Source organism: Giraffa tippelskirchi, chromosome 9, assembly GCF_054371585.1.
Source record: "Giraffa tippelskirchi isolate mGirTip1 chromosome 9, T2T-mGirTip1v1.2.pri, whole genome shotgun sequence".
Taxonomy (NCBI): domain Eukaryota; kingdom Metazoa; phylum Chordata; class Mammalia; order Artiodactyla; family Giraffidae; genus Giraffa; species Giraffa tippelskirchi.
This window is the reverse complement of record NC_137283.1, coordinates 132,281,326-132,304,236: the sequence shown is the minus strand read 5'-3', so window position 1 is coordinate 132,304,236 and position 22,911 is coordinate 132,281,326. Positions and strand designations below refer to the sequence as shown.

General features: G+C 36.8%; 1 protein-coding gene across 1 annotated transcript in view; it reads right to left on the bottom strand.

Annotated features, from left to right (window-relative positions):
• Positions 1-22,911, bottom strand: part of LAMA2 (laminin subunit alpha 2) — a 653,829-nt gene that overhangs the window by 28,942 nt on the left and 601,976 nt on the right. The window contains exons 53-57 of the mRNA XM_081529101.1: positions 15,840-15,978; positions 13,753-13,764; positions 10,465-10,585; positions 6,032-6,208; positions 2,355-2,503 (exon numbers count right to left, since the gene is read on the bottom strand). Coding sequence (XP_081385227.1) covers positions 2,355-2,503; positions 6,032-6,208; positions 10,465-10,585; positions 13,753-13,764; positions 15,840-15,978 — 598 coding nt within the window. The remainder of the gene's footprint in view (positions 1-2,354; positions 2,504-6,031; positions 6,209-10,464; positions 10,586-13,752; positions 13,765-15,839; positions 15,979-22,911) is intronic.

Below are 22,911 nucleotides of genomic sequence, written 5' to 3'. Positions count from 1 at the left end.
GTTAACAAGAGTATATCATCAACATCAAGTAATACAAACCTCTGAGGTCATAAACAGGGTAAGAATAAATACCTAGCAAGCACAGATGGAGGTGTTAAAGTCAAGTATATCTTGGTTTAAATCCTGCCTGTTATTTACTAGCTATGTGATTTGGGGCAAATTAGTTAGTATTTCCTCATCTGTGATGAAAGGATATTAATACGTATCTCATATATATTTAGAATAACTAAAGGACACAAGACACAGGGCATGCCATAAAATTTATATGAAGCATTAAAATATGTTTCTAGGTGATGTTCTTAGGGTCATTAGTGGTCTCTGGTTAATCAGTTAATTGAAGCACCTGCTTAAAGGATAGGTGATAATTGTTTTTTGACCTCAGAGTGCTGAATGAGACATTATGGTGGCAAATGAGCTCTTGCTTTGCCACAGAGTGTAGTGACAATACACTAATATGTCCAATACATTATCCTTTAATTAATAGCGAATGGCATAACAGTTTGTTTATATGGCCAATTAACTGAATGACCAATTTTCAGGGATGTACTGTACCGAGCTTAATCAAATAAAGGTTGGATTGATGGCCAACAGCTGTGAAGCTGGCATACTAAAATACCCTTCTTGAAGAGACACCTGTTAAAAGGACAGCTTAGCATAACATCAAAATGCACTTGGGAATGTCAGAATCCTTCCTCTACAAAATAACATATTTTGGATGATTTTTTGGCCAATTATATTTCTCAGATCTGCATTTGCTTCTTGAAATTATTTAAAAACCTTAAAAAGTTTTTCCTACAATGAGAAGGACTAACATTTGGCAGAGGACCTGAAGTCTAGAAGACTTGTAAAATCAGTATTCTAGAGCACTCCTTAAGGTTCAAATGAGAAAATTCAGTTTGCATTTCTCTTCAGACACCCTGACTGCAATATGTGCCTAGATTAGTAAATGTTGTTAGTTTGTCCAAATATTGATCCCTCATTTGTCTTAATCATGGTTTCTAAACATTTCATTAGTAGATACTCCGTAATTGACTGAGCATTTATTCAGCCAAGAGATAATGCTCTATATAACAGAAAAATGCAAAGCAAGGAAAGTTTCTTTACTTACAGACATTCTTATTACTTATTTAAACTATTGTCCACACAAGAAGATGATTAGAAAATGGTGGTCTTTTCTGCTTGCTTGAACTTTTGCTACACCTTCACACTGTTATATTTAAAAGTATTCTCTATGTTTTGAGGTTTCATCAACTTTGATTTCTTCTATGTTTTCAGTCTAATAAATGGATCGTTGGTTTGGAAGTCTCAAGTCTCAAGTCTCTGGGCTTTTGTTTTTCTCTAATTGTCTTTCTAAACTCACTGTGCTCGTGTGTTTAGTTGCTCAGTCGTGTCTGACTCTTTGTGACCGGTGAACTATAGCCCACCAGGCTCCTCTGCCCATGGGATTTTTCAGGCAAGAATAGGGGTGGGTTGCCATTTCCTTCTCCAGGGGATCTTACCCACCCAGTGATAGAATGTGCATCTCCTGTGTCTCCTGCATTACAGGTGGATTCTTTACCTGCTGAACCATCAGGGAAGCCCCTTACCTGAGCTGTCATACACTTTGACGGAAAAAAAAAAAAATCAAATGACAAATGACTTTCTCAATAAGATAAGTATAAAGTACTTCAGCATTCTGAAAAATAAGATATCAGCTCATAACACTAACAGCCAACTCCCTGACTCAGGGCTGGGAAGCAAGTGCTCTGGTGGATCAGCAGAGCTGTGCACTGATGGCAAGACAGCAGCCTCTGCCCTCTCTCAACTCTGGTCCCTCACAGAGCTGTGGTGCAGGGACCCTGCACACCTTGGCAGGGGCCAGGCATGAGGCCCGCACAGAACAGCGCTCCGTGGGTCCTGCAGCTGCTGACCTGCTCTGTATTTCTGACAGATTTCTGAGCAGCTGCCATAACTGCTTTGGAACCCGAATGAAATGGCAGCTGCCAAAGGCTGCGGGCCCCAGCTGAGCTGCTCTGTGCGTTTCACCACCCACATATGCCTTATTTGAGAAGAGAGTATTTGAGAGGTGCAGAGGGAGAGATTTTTCTTAGCTATGGCTTCAGAAGATGTATTTGGTTTTCCAGAGGTGGAGAGGAGAGCTGCTCAGCAGAAAAAACGTTAAGCATAAAACTCCTAAGGGTCAAGGTAAATGAAGTTCCCAAAGTATGAAATATAAAGAAGATAAAATTAAGCTACTTGACACTTCAGCAATGTGTCATCTGTCCACACACACAAAGGTCCAGTTAAGGACTAAGGCGAACAAAAAAGTTCGTGTTAGTTAGGACAGTACAGTCAGTCGCCAGAACTATTGTTACCCTCTAGTTCTCTCTACATGAACAGAATGCTCTCTCCCGTCATGAAACAGACTCGGTTCCGGTTTGACGACAATTTTCCTCATTGTGCGCACCCCTGTGGAGAGATGCACTTCCAGACGGCCCTTGTTCAGGAAGATCGCATAATAGACCTGCAACAGCAAATGGTTATTGAAGATGAAAGGAGTCTCATCTACGACTTAGCTTAGTTACCTGAAAGAACGGCAGATTCATCTGCTCTGAGAGCTTACCTGAGAAGTTAAGACTCAATATTTTCTACCAGAGTATTTAAAGCAGCTGGAAATAGCTTAACAATCACTTACCATTTGTGCTTGTTAGGTGATGTGGAAAGGGAGATAGTAAGAGAGCCATCTCTGCAAAGCAGATTTGCGATGCTGAAAGCAACAGCTGTGCTCGCATTGGGCTTCTAATTCACAAAACCCATCAGGAAACAAAGGGAGTTAACCCCTCGCCCTTGCATTCGCAGATGGACAGCTAGCTTCTGGAAATCAGGTCTCACTCCCAACCTCAGGGCACTTTGAGTGTTTAGATTTCAATTCCTTCTCCAGGCTGGGGGACTGGATTGCTATCACCAACACGTAACTTGTCTCCCACATTTAGAAAGAAGGCAGACAATTTTTCATCCACAAACATGACTGCTTTCTTCTTGCCACTGTTCCCATAGCAACAGTGTGGTTTTTGAGATCAGTTTATGAACCCCAGGGAGCCTGAATGCAGTCTTCATCCCCAAAGCTGACACCACTGTGTGATCATTTTCTAGTGGAGCACGGGGTCACTTGCTACACACGGTCCTCCACGAGTCACCACAAGGTGGTGGAGATGGTTTCAGTCAAGCATCACAATGTCTGCAACAGTTTACAAAATCAGCTGTGCTGCTGTGTATCCAATGCAAAATGGCCAGAGGACCTGGATTAGTGTCGCCATCCATCAGAAAGGGGCAACTGCCATCTAAGCACTCAATTAAAGTTTTTTTTAGCTCATTGAGGTCTCAAACCCCTTTAGCAGAACATAATCACAAATGACCCTGGGGGTATCAAAACCGGTAGCTTTGAAAAATAAAGTATGTCATTTAACCAGCTTGATTCTACAACAGAAACGAATTATTTAATAGTTTCCTCTTTCAGACAGCAATAACAGTGAGATTTTAAAACAGATATTCATTAAAATGTTGAAGCATTAACACGTTATTTCTAATTTGTACTATAGCACTTAATATTTTCTCATTTTAATTGTTTTAATGAAAATGTTTTAAGAACTATCCTGACAACTGATGATTCAAGCCCATTTATTTGGTTCTGATGAGGAGAAATCTGAAACTGAGAGGTGGTATTTAAGTACTTGACTGTGACCCAGGGCACAGATATCCTTTAGTGAAAATCTAAGAATGTTTGATCTGGTCCTTTTATTATAATAACTGGCTTATTATTTGTAACAGTGAGAAAATAAATTTTTTGTTTTTTGGATTAAAAGGCAAAGACTTTAGGAGAACATTTATTTTTATTATACTTATTCTGTACTTGTTATGCACAATATAAAATGAGATAAAACACTACTTCTTCTCCCTCTAATCTTAAAAAAAAAGTTTTTTGTTTTTTTCTTCCCAAAGAAATTCTTTTCTTCCTTACGGTCATAGGTTATCCTTTTACATTTTCTTCTGAACATTTTAAAGTTTTTTCCTTTCATATTTAAGACTTTAATTCATTGGGAATTAATTTTTCTGTTTAACATGAAATAGAAATTACTTCCTTTTTTTTTCTAAATGGATAACGAAGTGCCCCAGAATCATTCACTGAAAGGTTCACTTTTTTCCCTGATGATGTGCAATGCCACCTACTGCCAAATGTCATTTCCATCTATACTTGGCTCTCTCTTATGTTCCACTGACACAGAGTTATCCATGTATTAATGCTACACAACCATGATTCAAAACTACTAGAACAGTCCTCCAACTTATTCTATTTCATAACTTTCTTGGACTTTTGATATAAATTTTAGAGTTAATTTGTTCTGATTTACAAAAAGATAAGGTGGTATTTTCATTGAAGGCAAACCTACATCTCATTTTATGGAGAACTGAATATTTTTAAAAGAGTCTTTCCATTAACATAATGACTTTATTAAGTAGTCTGTTATACATTTTCAATAAATTTTATATAGGTCTTATGTTTGTTTTGTTATATTTCTTGTTAAATTATATATTTTTTTCTTGTACTACATTTACTTATCCTTTTCCTATTGTATCAGTGAAGACCAGTATAGCAGTAATATTTATCTTTTCTTGGACTTGATTTTATAGGAAATGTTTATGTTTTCCTATCATCCTCTTTTTAATTTACTAAGTGTTTTGTTACTGTTATTTTTGATCAGGAATGGTTGTTTAGCTACAAGGGTTCTCTACACCTATCAAGATGACTATATGATTTTCAGACTTTCTAATATCAAAACACCTTTGTGTTCTGTAGATAATACAAGTTACTCATGGTTGTACATTTTTGGATTTTATTTGTCAGTCCAGGTGAATGACATGAGCACTGACTCTCCACACAGTCAAAAATCAGAGCATAACTTATAGTCAGCCTTCCCTTTACTCAGTTCCTCCATATCAGATATTCTGCATCCTCAGTTTCAATCAACCTTGGACCATGTAATACAGTTGTATTTACTATTGAAGAAAAAATTCACATACAAGTGGACCTGTGTGATCAAACTCATATTTTCAAGGGTCAACTGTATTTTGTTATTTTCTTTTTTTGGTGGTGGGGAGAAAATAATATTATTACATACTATTATTAAATAGTAGTTTAAATTATTAAACTTTAAATGCTAAAAGTGATTTTAAAAATCCTATAATCACAAACAATACAACCTGATTTACAGGGATGCATGCATATTTATAAAGGACATATTTGTAAAGTTCTCTATGCTTTGGCCATGGAAGACTAGGTAATTCCTAAGAACCCTTTCACTGAGAAAAACTAGATTAAATGGAAAAAATGTGTTATCTGTAAAAGTATGATTGAAAGTATTGGAGGAATATCCATGCAGTAAAGATTTATGGTGCCTAGATGTGGACAACTAAGAGATAGCTTTTAACAGAATTGAATGGCTAGGGGGTATGAAAACAGAAGTTCACAAAGCAGACTCTGTGTAGGCTTTATTTTGATGTCACCATTGTCCACACCTGTGTTGGTTGCATTCTCTTTGTCTTCTCCTATCCAGGTCCATTCTTTGTTTTCTTGGTGTCCAGAGAAGATGGAGCAGTTAGGCACCAACAGACTACATTATGTTAGCTAGTGAAACTGATCCAAAGGGAATTTAAATTTAAGGGTCCCCCATCTGGATATCTACAGAGTTGGTAGGAAACTGGACTTAGAAGAGAATACTAATACAATTTGAATATATTTTAAGCTTTCTCTCTTTATATGTTCAAACCCATATGATATACGGATGTAAATACAAGTGCTCCTGCACCTAAAATTGACCAACAGAAAAATCCTTGGGGAGATAATTGTCCTAAGAAGATGATAATAGAAATATATGATACAAATTAAAAAAATACAATGACAATTTATAAATCCCAAATGCCTGAGTCTCTTTGTAAAATAATTGTTTTATATAAGCATTAGGGAAAATGCATTATTAATTAGGTGTGAGGGTACCTGTCCAGTTTGCCGTCGTTTTCTCCTAGGTGGAATGGGTGTCCCTCCACTTCCCAAGAGAATGATCCCAGACTCATTCTTGGTGCTGAAGGACAGATTGATTTCTGTTCCTACATCAATAGGCACAGGAGACAGCTCTACAAAACCAGGCTTGGGGAAGCTAACTGTGTAAACGTTCTTCGGGTAAAAGGAAAGAAGGGAAGAAAGAATTAGAAATGAATGAACACTTAGTTTTTCCATTTCACTCACCCTCCTCAATACACTCAAAGTTACTATGAAACACATTGTCACTTAGAATGCATGAAAACTCAGTTATGCTTAAGAGCAACTGAAGGTATATTATTCCAAATTGTAACTTTGAATTTTCTGAACAGTTAAAGTTAAAATAAAGCTTTGGGGTTCTGCTTTTATTCTAGAACTTTTGATTTGAAATATAAAAGACTATTACTGATTATCACTAATAGGTAACATTCTCTTCTGATTTAAATCTATCTTGCTAAACCTTCCTTGAAAACACTGTCATTGATCCCTTGAATCCTTCTACCAACTAATTGCTTACATTTTATAGCTGAGTCTGACCATGGTCTCTGTCTGCATTCTTTCTCAGTTATCAGTTGAGGGTAAAGATGTTCATTACTACTAAATGTATAAAGACACTCTGGAGGAACCTTTTAAAAATCAGATACAATTTAAATTTTAAGAATAAACCAAATATTTCATAGTTTAATTTTCTTAAAATGAAAACAGTATCAGTCTTTGCTGATAAAATTGAAACAGTAACATTGTAGACAGTAACAAAGTACAAAAGGTAAGAGTATAAAAATCACTCCCATCCCAAAGCTGTGTAGAAGCATATAACTTTCTATTGATATAATCTATTCATTCATGTATTCATGCAGCCATGAAGTCATTCACTTGTTTTATCTTTTACAACCTTGCCCCTTTCCTCTCTACTCCTCTCTATATTTATACTGAATCATGACAGGTACATTCATTTGTAACTTCTTTTTCTCACTTTATATGAGGGGGATATCTCTAACAGTAAATTTAGATTTCAATCTCACTTTTAGTAGCAGGTCATTCCATTGTAGGAGTGTGCAAGGATTTATTTAAGCAACCCCCTGTAGTTGGGCATTTATAGTGCTTAAAATGTCCATTTGAAAAGTCCTGGATTTTGCTGGAGTGAAAACAAGGAATCTTTTAATACAGGCTCTTTTCCCCCACAGTGTTCCAGGCCAAGTTAAGTGACATAAATGTTGTCAAATGTATAATCTGTTTTCGATTCCAATTTTCAAATCATAGAGTCTTGGACAGTTCAAATAAAACTACTGTGCAGACTTTTTAATATTTATCAAATATTTCAATTTCTGCTTCATATTTTAGTTGCAAATAATTCCTGGTTACTGAAAAGTACCTTTACAGAACCATCATTTCCACGTATATAGGCTATTCATTTCCTGGACAGTTTTCCATTCTCATATATTTATCTTTTGCATGTGGATGAGAGTCAGGCTTTGGAAGATTAAAACTCTGAGCAAAAAGAGGTCAATATGGATTCTTAGAGATTAAATTCTGTATGTACTTTCCTTTTTCCTATTCCCAAGCTTCTCAGGGTGGGTGTCTATGGCTACTTGCAAGTCAGAGACTGTAACTAGGCACAATGAAGACCCCACAAGTTCTGTTTCAGTCTTTAAACCTCATAGCTCAGTGGTGATTTTCTCTTTTTTCCCAAATCCCTTCATCTCCCATCACAATGCTTTAAAATAATTTTAACTGGAGGAAGCAGCTAAAATGAATAATTGTGTCATACAAAGATAATTAAAAATTTGTAAGTATGCTATATATACCATTTTATTTTTATTTATGTTTAAAGAATTACTTATTTATTTATTTTTGGCTGCTCTGGGTCTTTGCTGCTGCGTGCACACTTCCTCTAGTTGCAGTAAGCTGGGGCTACTCTCGAGTTGCTGTGTGTGGGCTTCTCATTGTAGTGGCTTCTCTTGTTGTGGAACATGTACTCTACGGTACAGGTTCAGTAGTTGTGGTGCATGGGCTTATGCTCTGAAGCATGTGGGACCTTCCTGGACCAGGGATGGAACCTGTGTCCCCTGCATTGGCCAGCAGATTCTTAACCACTGGACCACCATGGAAGTCTGGCATTTTCTTTTTAAAAAACAGATTCAATACTTTTAGAATTCCAGATGGTGATTGCAGTCATGAAATTAAAAGATGCTTGCTCCTTGGAAGAAAAGCTATGACCAACCCAGACACCATATTAAGAAGCAGAGATGTTACTTTGCCAACAAAGGTCCGTCTAGTCAAAGCTATGGTTTTTCCAGTAGTCATGTATGAATGTGAGAGTTGGACTATAAAGAAAGCTGAGCGCAGAAGAATTGATACTTTTGAACTGTGGTGCTGGGGAAGACTCTTGAGAGTCCCTTGGACTGCGAGAAGATCGAACCAGTCCATCCTAAAGGAAATCAGTCCTGAATATTCATTGTAAGGACTGATGCTGAAGCTGAAACTCCAATACTTTGGCCACCTGATGCGAAGAACTGACTCATTTGAAAAGACCCTGGTGCTGGGGAAGATTGAAGGCAGGAGGAGAAGGGGACGACAGAGGATGAGATAGTTGGATGGCATCACCAACTCGATGGACATGAGTTTGAGCAAGCTCTGGAAGTTGGTGATGGACAGGGAAGCCTGGTGTGCTGCAGTCCATGGGGTTGCAAAGAGTCGGACATAACTGAGTGACTGAACTGAAGTGAAAAATTTACTAATATTTGATGATGATTATTACCAGATTTTATTGGGTTGATCAATAAGTTTGCTCAGGTTTTTTTGTAACACCTGATGGAAAAACCTAAACAAAATTTCTGGCCAACCAATATAAGAGAGAAGAGCTGTGACTTGCGTTTCTCTCTCTTATGGGTATAGTGCCTTTGAAGAGTCGGTGCAGAATAGTCAAGTGGAATCAGGGGCTGCTAGGCTACTGCAGCCATAAAGAAAAGATACTAAAGATACTTGAAAACAGGGGACTTTGCAGTCCCATCAAAGCCAGGTCTTTGCAGATGGTTCTCACTACATGCCATTTTCAAAGAAAAGGAGGCCTGACTTCTAAGCTGTGGACAAGATGTTAAATATTAATGATCATGGTATAAACTATTACTTGTTAGTTGAGTAAACTCCTAACACATTCCAGAAAAAAATTAAGGTTGATAATAAAGCTATATAAAAGACAGGAGGATAAACTAAATCTAATACAGATGACATGATAATGAGGAAAAGACAAAAGTAATGTTGGAAAAGAAGAAAGAACTAGACAAGAGATTAATATTAAAAAGTACATACTATGAAGGGCTATACATGTGGAAAGGTAGTTTGGAATCTTTTATAATACTGTTTTCCTAAGTTTAGTTGATCATGATAATTTTTAGAAGTACTTAAATCTTGCTTGATCATTTATGCAGAGCTAAGGCTAGGGCTGGGGCTTCCTGGTGGCTCAGTGGTAAAGAGTCTGCCTGCTAGCACTGTTTACAATAGCCAGGACATGGAAGCCACCTAGATGCCCATCAGCAGACGAATGGATATGAAAGCTGTGGTACATATACACAATGGAATATTATGCAGCTATTAAAAAGAATGCATTTGAATCAGTTCGAATGAGGTGGATGAAACTGGAGCCTAGTATACAGAGTGAAGTAAGTCAGAAAGAAAAACACCAATACAGTATATTAACACATATATATGGAATTTAGAAAGATGGTAACGATGACTCTATATGCGAGACAGCAAAAGAGACAGAGATGTAAAGAACAGACTTTTGGACTCTGTGGAAGAAGGCGAGGGTGGGATGATTTGAGAGAATAGCATTGAAACATGTATATTATCATATGTGAAACAGATCGCCAGTCCAGGTTCGATGCATGAGACAAGGTGCTCAGGGCTGGTGCACTGGGATGACCCTGAGGGATGGGATGGGGAGGGAAGTGGGAGAGGGGTTCAGGAGGGGGAACACATGTACACCCATGGCTGATTCATGTCAATGTATGGCAAAAAACCACCACGATATTGTAAAGTAATTAGCTTCCAATTAAAATAAATAAATTGAAAAAAAAAAAAGAATCTGCCTGCCAGTGCAGGAGATGCAGGAGATATGGGTTCAATTCTTGGGTCAGGAAGATCCCCTGGAGTAAGAAATAGCAGTCCACTCCAGTATTCTTGCCTGGGAAATTCCATGGGCAGAGGACCCTGCTGGGATACAGTTCAAGGGGTCACAAAAGAGTTGGACACGACTTAGCGACTAAAGAACAAGACTAGGGTCAGTAGGAATTTAAAACAGATTAACAAGGACTGGTCCCTGTAATAGACCCAAACTAAGAAAGTGAAATCTGATATGAAGGTATTTGGGAAACCATGTAGAAGAGACCAACCTCCAGTGAACATCCTTTGGTAACACCAACATAATCAGGGCTGCTAAGTATATTATACGGAGTTCTTGAAATTTCAATATCTTTGAGGCAACCAGAATATTTTTTCACATTTACTTCTGGCCTGTTGAAAAGTTAAATGGAAAAACAAAAGCAATATCATTAGGACAATGGCAGTATAGTGTCTGTGACTACTGGATGCAAGCCATATGGAGCAAACTGATGCACAGGTAGGCGTATGTCTCTCAAATTGTGCACAGGTGCACACAGGGACCCAGAAAACTATGCTTCCATTAGCTACTGGTTGGATAAGTGGATATAAGCACCAATTTGCACAAGGAGTCTTTATGTAGCTCTTCTTTCTCTCCTTTTAAAAAATAATCTCAACTGTTGCATTTAAATACAAGGTATAGAAATTAACTGACTGCTTTTGAAGTGCTTCATATACATAATGAAATGTGTTTGTTTTTTTCCACCCAAGAGCAGATACTTGTACAGGACAGCATAATCACACTATATAACAAAAAACATTAAATAAAATCTTGCTCAAAATTTAAAAATCTGGAAAAATTTATTTTGAAAAGATAATATTTCTGCCATTGAGACTTTTTTGGGGGGGGTTTAGCTGAGAATAAGATAATGTCATATTTCTCTTTAAAAATTTTAAGTCAAATAAAACCTGAGAAACATTCTTTTGGATTACAGTTTCAAAAAAGATACTTTAAGTTTACAAATTGACCCTAAGGTACTTATTCTGTATTGGAGCAGTAACAAAATAAAGCAACCAAAGGACAAAACATTTAATTTTTCCAATAAAGTTGAAAATGGCTTTAACACCCAAAAGACACTTGAATATTTACTTTTTGCTTACTACTTCTTAAAAAAGGATAAACATGCTAGCATGCAGTAAGTGCTTGATAAACACAAGCTAACAGGATGTTAACAGTGACACTTTTTTCATCCATGGCAGCACTGTCCAGTAGAACTTTCTGTGATGATAGAAATATTCTTTCCTGCACTGTCCAAATCAGTAATGAGTAGCCATATATGGCTGCTGACACTTGAAAAGTAGCTCGTGCCAATGAGAAACTGGATTTTTATTGCTATTTAATTTTCTTTCTTTTTCTTTTTTTTGGTAACACTGCATGGCATATAGGATCTTAGTTCCCCAACTAGGGATCAAACTCATGCCCCCTGAAGTGGGACGGCATAATCTTACACACTGGACAGCCAGGGAAATACCATTTTTTTAAAAAAAAATTTCTTAACTTAAAGCTAAATAGCCACCGTGGCTAGTGGCTACCATATTGAATGGTGCAGATCAACAGAAATAGAAAAAGTAATACTTTTATTTTTAATATTAATAAGCAACTCAAAGGGCTTCCTCGGTGGCTCAGTGGTAAAGAATCCACCTGCAATGCAGAAGCTGCAGGAGACGCAGGTTTGATCCCTGGGTGGGGAAGATCCTCTGGAGGAGGGCATGGCAACCCACTCCAGTATTCTTGCCTGGAGAATCCCATGGACAAGGAGCCTGGTGGACTACAGTCCACAGGGTCACAAAGAGTTGGACACAACTGAAGTGACTTAGCACGCACGCAAGCAAGCAACTCTAAAAAGTGTCCAATCAACCAAGATATTATACTTAGTTGGATAATGATTAACTCTCTCCTCACTGTCCCATGGTGGCAGGATTCCTTTTTTTGCCTTAATGAAAAACACATGACATGAGGACTAACAGGGAGGCCAGCAAATCAGACTCCTGGCAGTGTGTATCTGGTAATTTAGCTCATGCCGGGGATTTGTTCTGTTTCTTTCTCTCTGGGACTGTTTTATTTCCTTTGATCATTTCCACTTGTTCCCAAGGTCTTCCCCTTCTGTTCAGTCAGCTGGTTATTACAAAAACATGCCAGCTGGACAGTGAGAATCTTGCTTATATTCTTCCTGTATAAAGTGAAGGAAGCCAGTGAACTTCATTCTCAGCACTCATTTGCTTCCATGTTTGTTGAGAGGAGGTCTGATTTATCAGTTTCTCAGAGGTCTTATCAATAAAATAAATCACTCCTACAAGTTACAAACTTCACTGTTTCAGGGAAATACAAAGAACCATTTCAAAACACAATGATTCAGCAAGCTTGACATTATGAAAATCACAGGGGATAAGTAATCACATATGGTGATCAGACTCCTAATGGTAACCACAGGCCTCTGTTTCCTCTGTTTGCCTCCGAGGCAAAATTACAAAGCTACCCAGTGTCATTCCAGAGCCTTATTAGCATATACTTTCATTGAAAGCCAGCCTTTGCCTTTTAGCCATCTCAGCAAACAGCACTTGACTGGTCTGTGATGAAACAACTTAGATTATTTTTTCCACACTTTCAGTTCTATATAGTCTAGTTTCTGGTATTAAGAATCTAGCTTTTGCTTTAAAAATTTCTTTGATCAGCTCAGCTTCATTATATTCTTTTGGGAAATTTGGCACTGTTAGGTTTTGAAATACCAAAACACTCAGCTGTAACTCTAGCTAGACTGCGCCAGCCTTGCACACATCTTTGGGGTTTGATCAGCCACTTACAAGGGCCTGATGCTTAAAACTTCCAGGCTAATACCGCCCGCCTGCAAATCGGAATTGAAATGCTCCTGAGAAGCTAGGATGACTGTCTGCAAACTTTCTCATCGTTAATGCAAACACTTGTTTTACATACAGTATTTCTAGAGGCTCCTTTTATCTGACTCCATACCTAAATTCTAAATAAACAAGGCAATTAAGAAGCAGCTTTGCCAGGAGGTGCAAGGGCTGTGTAAACATGTGCATCTTTGCAGGCTTGCAAAAAGCAATCAGGCAGTAGTAAGCATTTGGGAGCACAGTTGCTTGTTCAGCAGATAGTACAGTACCTGGGAGACCAGAGCCTGAGGTTCAACCCAGAAGATCCCTTTGTTCCCAGAACTAGATTTGTGCCCATAAACCTGACCAGCTGCCCTTGGCCTGTGCTGCTGCAAGTGTGCACTAGAGGGCACTGTGCGTGGGCTGTTGAACAAATAAGCAGAGCAAATTCATCATCACAGCTGGTGAAACAAGTCAAACTGCAGCTCTGTGATGGTGGGTAAGCAGCAGCATTTTTGTAAGCAAAGGGCAGCATGAGAATCATCTCAGAATGCATTACTTGCTGGTGAAATGTACTATGAATAAAGCTGGATAGGTGTCACTCTGCTTCTGCATCACTGCTTTATCTAAGAAGCCACATTGACCCAACCCATGCACTTGAAGAAGGCATGCATAAATATAAATTTTACCTTGCTTTCATACTAGGTCAAAGGGAAGAGAAAAAAATGATTTACTTATAATTGCATTTTCATTTAGTAAAACAGTAAACTATAATCATAAATATTTTAAAACAGAAAGCATTTCACAGAGATCTACAAAGGAAAGTAAAATACCAAAAGAAAGGAAAACAGGCATATACTCTTGACGGTAACGAAAATAGAATCCAATGGTGACCATCTCCCACACTATTCTCTTAGAAAATTTTTATTTTGGAATTGAACTTAAAGCACTCATGTTTATCATTTTTATGAATGGAAAATGAACAAATGTTCCTGTGCTGTAATATTCATGAGTAGCTTATAAGGAGAGCTTATTGCCTCTTTGAACTTAGCTTGAACTTAATATATATAAAATAATTCATGTCCATCACATCTTTTGCACTTTATCATATAAAGATCTTGTCTGTGGACAAATTACAGCTATGAATGCATGGCTCCTTGAATAGTCACAAATATATGTCTCACAGATAAATGTCTAAAGATTGTTTTGAAATAATATGTCATACCATAGAAATATTATAATTATGAAATACTATACTGTGGAAGTAAAAAAAAATGTGTCAATAAAGACTCACTAGGTATGTAGTCTGCAAACTATTTAATAATACATAAAACCATCTCAGTTAAATTAACATATATACTTTTGTAGATAATTCCTAAAAATCACTTTATGGTAATTAAAACTACATTATCACCAGAATAGAGGAAGCCATCTTTGGATAGCCTGATTTTGGCTACATTGAATTCACTCATAGAAAATTTGGTTAGAAAACTAGCAAAGTAAATCTTAGACTTGAACAGTTTGCTAGATCCCCAGTATTTAAATAGTATCTGGAACATAGTAGATGCTTATCAAACACCTGTTGAATGAATAAACGGATTTTGGAATAGTAACTATGCCACTATTCAAGTACATTTGATCTGCAATAATTTTTCTGACCAGACATTTAAAATCTATGTTCCTAACACAAATACAATATCATGTGGATGAACGCAGAGCCAGTTTATCTGCATTAAGCTTATCAAATTATATACTTGATAAACTGAACAGGTGTCTGGTTTATGAATTTAGATACAGAAAGAAACACAAACCTCAGTTTGCATGCTCAATATCATAAATGAGACTGAAGTTCAACTGCTCATTTGAGAAATATGAAAAGAACTGACCATCATACTTTTCAGTTATTCTGAGACTATTCCAATTGTAATGTGTCTTTTTAGTGTAGAAACACCTAGGCAGGACTTTTGTAATCATGAAAAACTAGCAAACTAAAAAAAAATAAAACTTAAAAATATGGTGGTCTATATTTATAGTAAACTCTTATGGTTTAGACAAACCAATTCATCCCATCCAAATTAGATTCAATTAACTTTTACTGAGTACCAAGTACTCTATAACTTTTATTTCTTATAGGCTGTTTTGTAACAAGCAGATTAATAAAATATCACATGAAATATTTTCTGACATTTTTTAATTACTTCCATTTATTTTGGAATTAATTAAACTATTAAACTAAATACATTCCCCCATCCTGCTATCTAAAAAATATATGTGAAGTTTTGAAAAATATTGACATGGGCAAGAATAAGTAATACTACTTTAGCATCCAGTACACGGGAAAGTTCCACTACACTATTATCATGCTCGTGCTTAGCTATAAAGTAGGTTACACTCACAGTATCCTGGAACACTGACTAATTTTCAGAACACTCAGCAAAGTCAGTGCACCTTTATCTCTGGTGAATGTACAGCAGAAAGGAAATTAGATTCAACTCCAGTTTCCACCTTTAACAACTTTTATAATTCTTTTTATCTGGTGACTGAATGTAAAGGTAACAGTGATTGCCATCCACCTCTTCGATAAAGATATCAAATTAATCTCTGGTTTTTAAATCCTAGTATTATTTTAACATGTAGCACAATTTTTTAGATTTGGCCTTTTCTGCAACTAAAGGTTATATGATATTCCTGTTATAATTAAACTTCAGAACTCTAGTGAGCATAGTGACCATTTAATTAAAACTTAATCCTTAGCCCTAAATATACATCAAATTACCTCAAGTTTCTCAGTGTTGGCAGACCACCAAAATATATTTTGTCATCTGCTTTCAAGTCAAGACCGAAGTTGTTTCCAGGAGATGAAGTTGCTATGTTCTCCTCCTGGTTAGTATCAATATCTACAATTGATATGTTGGCTGCAAAGGAAGGAGAAAGTTTCACGTTTTATTTGAGCAATACCAACCACATCTATATCATTCCTGTTTCTTCAAGATACTTTTACTTTAATTCTCAAATTCACACTGTAACTATATACAGCTATTTAATACATCATCAATACAACATCAATAAAATACATTGTTATACAATCCACAAAGAAAGCAAGAAAATAGTAGCCTGAACACAAACCAGTCAAGATAAAATTTAGATGGACAACAGAGAACTCATTGACATAGTTTTCCATAATACAAGTAGTTAGAAAATAAAAATAATTAATGATAAGATAAATATCTAACTAGAAATCAGACTATGAATTAGAAATAAACAAAATTTGTGATTCTGTCTGTACATTTCAGTATCCACAGAAGTGCTGGGGCTGAGGCTCATCCCTGGAGGAATGAGGATGAGGTGGTTGTGCCTGGAAGTGGAGAGATGGGAATGTTTGATTTTCCAAGATGATAGGATCCACATCCATTGTAAATTACACTTTAGATGGAGGCTGCTGAGTGTTTCAAGAGAGGTACAGTTTTCATTGCTTATTGCTTTTCTCTCAGGTCTCTAAATTTTTCCAATATGATGAGGATAAGAATTTAGAAATAGAAAGTAAAAAGGAAAAAAGAGAGACTCTATTTAAACTGCTTTGCTCAGAGAGCAGATGCGAACACTTTATCTCACTGATTTTTACTCTCTTCATTCTTAAGAGTCAGGCTAGGTTCTCTCTGAATTAAGTGCTATCTCACCATAATATTTGCCTAGGCCCAACCTTTAACCGCTTCATATATTTTGGATCCTTGATGCATATTGAGGCATCGGTTCATTAACAAGACAAATTTGGCCTCTAAATCTTTGCCTGATATAACATCTGAATTAGCAAGGGTCTAAAAATGGCCACTTAAACCAATGGGTCTTAATGGCATTTCAAAGTGTTTATTCTTTGGAGCATTAGTTTCTTGGATATTGCTGGATCAAATAAATATGACAAACACTAGACTAAGCAAATTTAAACATAGATCTTAATTTTATGGCTGCTCAGATCTTGCAACACACTAATATGAAAAGCAATGCTCCAAAAAAGGGACACAGAACAAGAAGTATTTCTCAAGTTTGTTTGACTTTGAAATATTATTATTTTCTCCCAACTCACCATTTTTTAAAAGTGTTCTTTGAAAAATAAAGAGAAATATCAAACTCCAAAATTCCATTGTAATCTATAGCTCTTCCATTTCAAAAGGAAGTATCTTCAGTAAAACCAAACATAACTACCTTAGAAAATATCCAAAATAAAATACTCAAACCTATTGATGCCTCAGATCCTCAAAGACGAATTTGATAAAGATAAACAAAAAAAATTACTTCAAAAATAACTGCCTAATTAAAAATTATTACGCAAGTTAAGATTTAAAAAGTTTATTACTTTCTAGCACATATCAATTTCATACTCACATATCTTTTTGACCAGACTGGTGGCTAAAATAAAAAAGATTTATAAAAATGTTTTCAAAACTTTTTCATACATATTCTTTTTTTTAAAACATCCAGATCAGCAAAGAAGTTTTCACATAGGGCTGTTGACTGGAATGTGAAAATAGACTTTTTTCTGTAGAGCTGGTATATATTTTAATAAAGTCTGTGAAAATGAGATGTTGTCTGTCTATCATAGGCAAGCCAGTGACTGGAGTTAGTTTTCCTCCTTTTTCCTGAGTGAATATATGCATTTTTAGAAATCATTCTAAGAAAAACTGATTAAAAAGCAGAAACACAATTGAAGTGAAATTCACTGGCCCACTGAAGTATTAGCTTCGGTATTGAGATGTAGGATGGCATATTTTTACTGATTTAAAGAAAGGGTTCTACTCTGTCCTTCATGAGTGACAGCTATGGAGTGGGTTCTGCTATGGAATGCTGACACTTGCTTTTATTCCTTGCCCTATTTCTTTCCCTTACAGAATAGCAATTAACATAAAATTTTAGAGTTGATGAGTTCAGACATCATTTATGGGTAAACAGGGAATTAAGGGTTTTATTCAATACTAGACACAGAGTAGGAGCTTAACAACTATTTTATAATCAATACTGAGTTGTTATAAAGGAGTTGTTTTCACTTTGGCAGTTCTTTTCTTCTCTTAGTCCATTGAAAATCTAAATGATAAATTTTGCGTCCATATCAATGCACTTGTGGGGACATGGAGCACCTCCATTAGTGACTGTGGTTCTACTAACTGACTCAGAAGGTGGGAGTGCTTCCTGAAAAAGACAGTTTCAACTTCAAGGGACAGTGCTTTTACAAACTAGCTGAGAATAACTTGTGTAAAACAAATAATCAGGTATCTGAAAAGGAGCAATAGCCTTACTTGAATTGCTATCTCACTACTCCATTGATTCTGACCTTGATAAAACCCACAGTGTCCTCCCTACATCCAAACCCTATGGGGTCCTTTGGTCCTTACCTTAATCCAAATCTGTGCAGTATGTGAGGTTAAAATTTCCATCTTTCTAGAATTTTCCTCCTTTGACTTCCATAATACCAACTTCTCTAGCTTCTCTTGCCTTTCCCACCTCATTCTCAGTCTCCTTCCCTGGGACCCTATTTTTCTGAACACTTCTGAAATGTTGACAGTCACCAGAGTGTTTTCATTTGGCTATTTGTCAGGTTGCAGCTATTTGGGTAGCCTCAAGTTTATATCTACTTACTATATGTTGACCACTCAGAAATATACATGCCTGGGTCTGATTTTGCTTAAAAATCCACATTCAGCAGGTGATTCATTATATATCTCCCCAGCTGATATTCTGAATTAAAATGGTTATCTTTTTACTCCCAGATCTGTATTATTTATTTTATCTGGTAGCACTAAGACCCCTACCCAATCTCCTAAATAGACAGTCATCTTTTCTCCTCACCATTCTATATCTTACCAATCAACAGCCCTACTAATTTCATCTCCTAAATAACTCTATTATCTGTCCTCTTTAAACAATTATTTATTTTATTTTTCAATGTGTTGCATGGCTTTATGAGCTTCCCTGGTGGCTCAGCAGTAAAGAATCCATCTGCCAATGAAGGAGAAGCAGGAGATGGGGATTCGATCCCCGGGTCAGGAAGATCCCCTGGAGAAAGAAATGGAAACCCACTCTACTATTCTTGCCTGGAAAATCCCAAGGACAGAGGAGCCTGGGGGCTATAGTCCAGGGGTGGCAAAGAGTCAAACAGGACTGAGTGACTGAGCACACACCCATGCATGCCTCTAGGAACTCAGTTCCCTGACCTGGGACTGAACCCAGCCATAGCAGTGAAAGCCAGGAATCCTAACTATTAGGCCCCCAGGGAACTCATTCTGTCCTATTTTTTAAAATGCTTTTATAAACGTAAAACTGACATGGTATAATTTGTCCATGTTTAAAATGTACAATTTGACAAGTTTTGAGATCTCTATACATCCATGAAATGATCACAGTCAAAAAATTGAGCATGTCAATCACTCCAGTAGTTTCCTTAAGTCTCTTTGTCATCCTTCCTTCCACTGTCCCTCCCTATGAAACCCTATCCACAAATATCCTCTAGCTACTTACTGTGACTATATGTTAGTTTGTGTTTTCTATATAATTTTTACATAAATGTACTTTTTTGTCTGACTTCTTTTACTCAGAAGAGTTACTTTGCTATTAATCTATTTTGTGTGTATATTAATAGTTCATTATTTTCTTTTACCACTAAACAATATTCCATTTGTATATCCATTCAACTGCAGATGAATGTTTGCACTGTTTTTTGTTTTTTTGAGTATCACAAATAAAGGTGCTATAAAGTTTCTGGTACAAGTCTCTCTATGGATATATACTTTCACAACTCTTGGGTGAATATTTAGGAGTGGAATGGTTGTTTCATATGACATGTCTATATTAAACCTTTTAAGAAACTGCCAACCTGTTTTCCAATGTGGCTGTACCATTTTTACATCCTTGTCAGCAGTGCATAAGAATTCCACTTGCTTGACATCCTTGCCAGCCCTGGGTATGTTCAGTCTTTTTAATTATAGACATTCTAGTAACTGTATAGTGGTATCACACTGTGGATTCATTTTGCATTTTTCTGCTGTCAAATCCCACTGCAACTCTTATTTCAAGCCATCATTTATCTCCTGTCTGAACTATGATTGTTCTTAATTGGTCACTCTGCCTCCAGTTTAATCTTCTGAAAATTTACTTTTCTTATTTCTCCTCTCTCTGATTATTTCCTTAGAGCTCCCTTTGTGGGGTCTTCCTTTACTATACTGCTTCGATATTGCTGTTTGCTCCAGGGCTTTGGATAATCTTATTCTAGATATGACTGGTTTTTCTCATCTCTACTAAGCTACAACTATTTAAAACATAATGCTTTGCAGCCATCCATCTCTCCCCTAGAACTCTGTTAATCCTCAGATACGCATAATGAATTGCCTGTCAATTACAGGGCTTCCTCAGGTTGCTAAAGATACTATGAGTTCCTTTAATACAACATGTCTAAATAAAGCTCAGCTTCTTTTCTAAAAACTATGTTTCTTCTTGCATCCAATTGCTTGGTAAATGGCACTGATATATTTTTTTGTTATTTTAAGAAAAATAAAGGAATTATTAAAAAAAACTTATTCTCCACATTGAGTATTTCATAAAGCTCCTCAACTTAAAAATGCTTAATATCTTTCAACTTCATTCTTTCCTACTCATTCTCACAGTTTCATTCTCCTTGCTCTTCCCCTGGTTTTCTTGCAGACTGCAATAGGATCTGAAATTGTCACCAATCTACCCTCCAAGTTGCTGCTAAAGAAACTTCACTAAAACACAAATCTGGTAGTATCACACTCTTGATTAAAACTCTCAGTAGTTCTTTCCCTAGAGCTTTCAGGAAGAATTGAAACTCCTTACAGTAAGTCCCATACATACAAACCTTCAAGTAGTGAACTTTCAAAGATGCAAATGTGTGTTTGCGTGTCCAATCATGTAAGTTAATTCATGTGTATAGTGTACATTGTCATGTGTGTGCATCCACTGCAAGTAGTTGTGGTCTTGTGTACTTTACTGTACAGTACTGTATAGAGAGTACAGTAGTACAGTTTCTTTATTTCAAGCTCTGAACATGTGCCATCAGCGTCAGGTGTGAATGAAATTGCAGCTTGCCCTCTCCCCTGTCTCTGATTGTTGACAACACTTCAGCTCTACCATCTCCTACCTCTTTTCCCTCCAGTCAATAAATCTTCCTGCCTGTTCACTTGATGCCAGCCCCTGTATGCCAGCTGTTGTACTGTACCACTGTACTTTTCAAGGTTCTGTACTGTAAGGTTAAAAATATTTTATTTGTGTGTGTGTGTGTGTGTGTGTGTTTTATGTACTATTTGTGTGAAAAGTAACATAAACTAATTACAGTACAGCACTACATAGCCAATTGTGTTGGATGGGTATCTAGGCTAACTTTTTTGGACTTACAAACAAATTGGACTTACAAATGCGCTCTTGGAAGAGAACTTGTTTGTATGTAGGAGAATTACTATAGTTCAGCTCAGGCCAGTGCCTGGTTGCTTCAGTCATGTCCTACTCTTTGCGACCCTATGGACCATAATATGCCAGCTGTCTCTGTCCATGGGATTCCCCAGGCAAGAATACTAGAGTGGAGAGAACAAGATGGCAGAGGAGTAGGTGGACATGGAGTACATCTCTCTCCAAGGATACACCAGGAATACACTTCAGACACAAAAGTGCATGAAGAAGCTGAAAGTGGACAAGAGTACCTGACCAGGGGAAAAGAATATATTGAACCATGCAAAACTTGAGATCAAGCCCTGAGCCTTTGGAGTGGGAGCACTGACTCCAAGACCCTAGACTACCGGAGAACTAACCCTAGGGAGTATCAAATCCTGAGAACTCACACAAAGGAAACCACTTGAATACAAGACCCAGCATCATCCAACCACCAAGAGCACCCTGTGAAGGACACCTCATCTAAACAAAAAGCAAAACAAAAATACAAACCCAATCATCGGCAGACAGGATTACCAACTCACTCAGCCTTGCCCATCAGAGGAAAAACAAAAACTCAGCACATATCTCACCCTATACAAAGCTTACACAAACCAGTGGACCAATCTTAGGAGGGCAGAAACCAAAAGGAAGAAAGAATTCAACCTTGAAGTCTGGGAAAAGGAGACCTCAAATACAATAAATTTAAACAAAAGTAATGAAAAGGCAGAGAAACACTACACAAATGAAGGAACAAACTAGAAACACGGAAGTCCAAATAAATGAAGAGGAAATAGGCAAACTACCTGAAAAAGAATTCAGAATAATAATAGTAAAGATGATCAAAAACCTTGAAAACAAAATGGAGAAAATGCAAGAATCAATTAACAAAGACCTAGAAGAATTAAAGAATGAACATACAGAGACAAACAACACAATTACTGAAATTAAAAATAGTCTAGAAGGAATCAATAGCAGAATATCTGAAGCAGAAGAATGAATCAGTGAGCTGAAAGATAAAATGGTGGAAATAACTTCTGATGAGCAGAATAAAGTAAAAAGAATGAAAAGAACTAAGGATAGTCTCTGGGACAATATCAAATGCACCAACATTCGAATTATAGGGGTCGCAGAAGAAGAAGAGAAAAAGAAAGGGTATGAGAAAATTTTTGAAGAGATTATAGTTGAAAATTTCCCCAACATGGAAAAGGAAATAGTCAATCAAGTCCAAGAGGCACAAAGAGTCCCATACAGGATAAACCCAAGGAGAAATACAATAAGACACATACTAGTCAAACTAACAAAGACTAAACACAAGGAAAGAATATTAAAAGCAACATGGGAGAAGCAACAAGTAATATACAAAGGAAACCCCATATGCTTAACAGCTAATCTTTCAGCAGAAACTCTGCAGGCAAGAA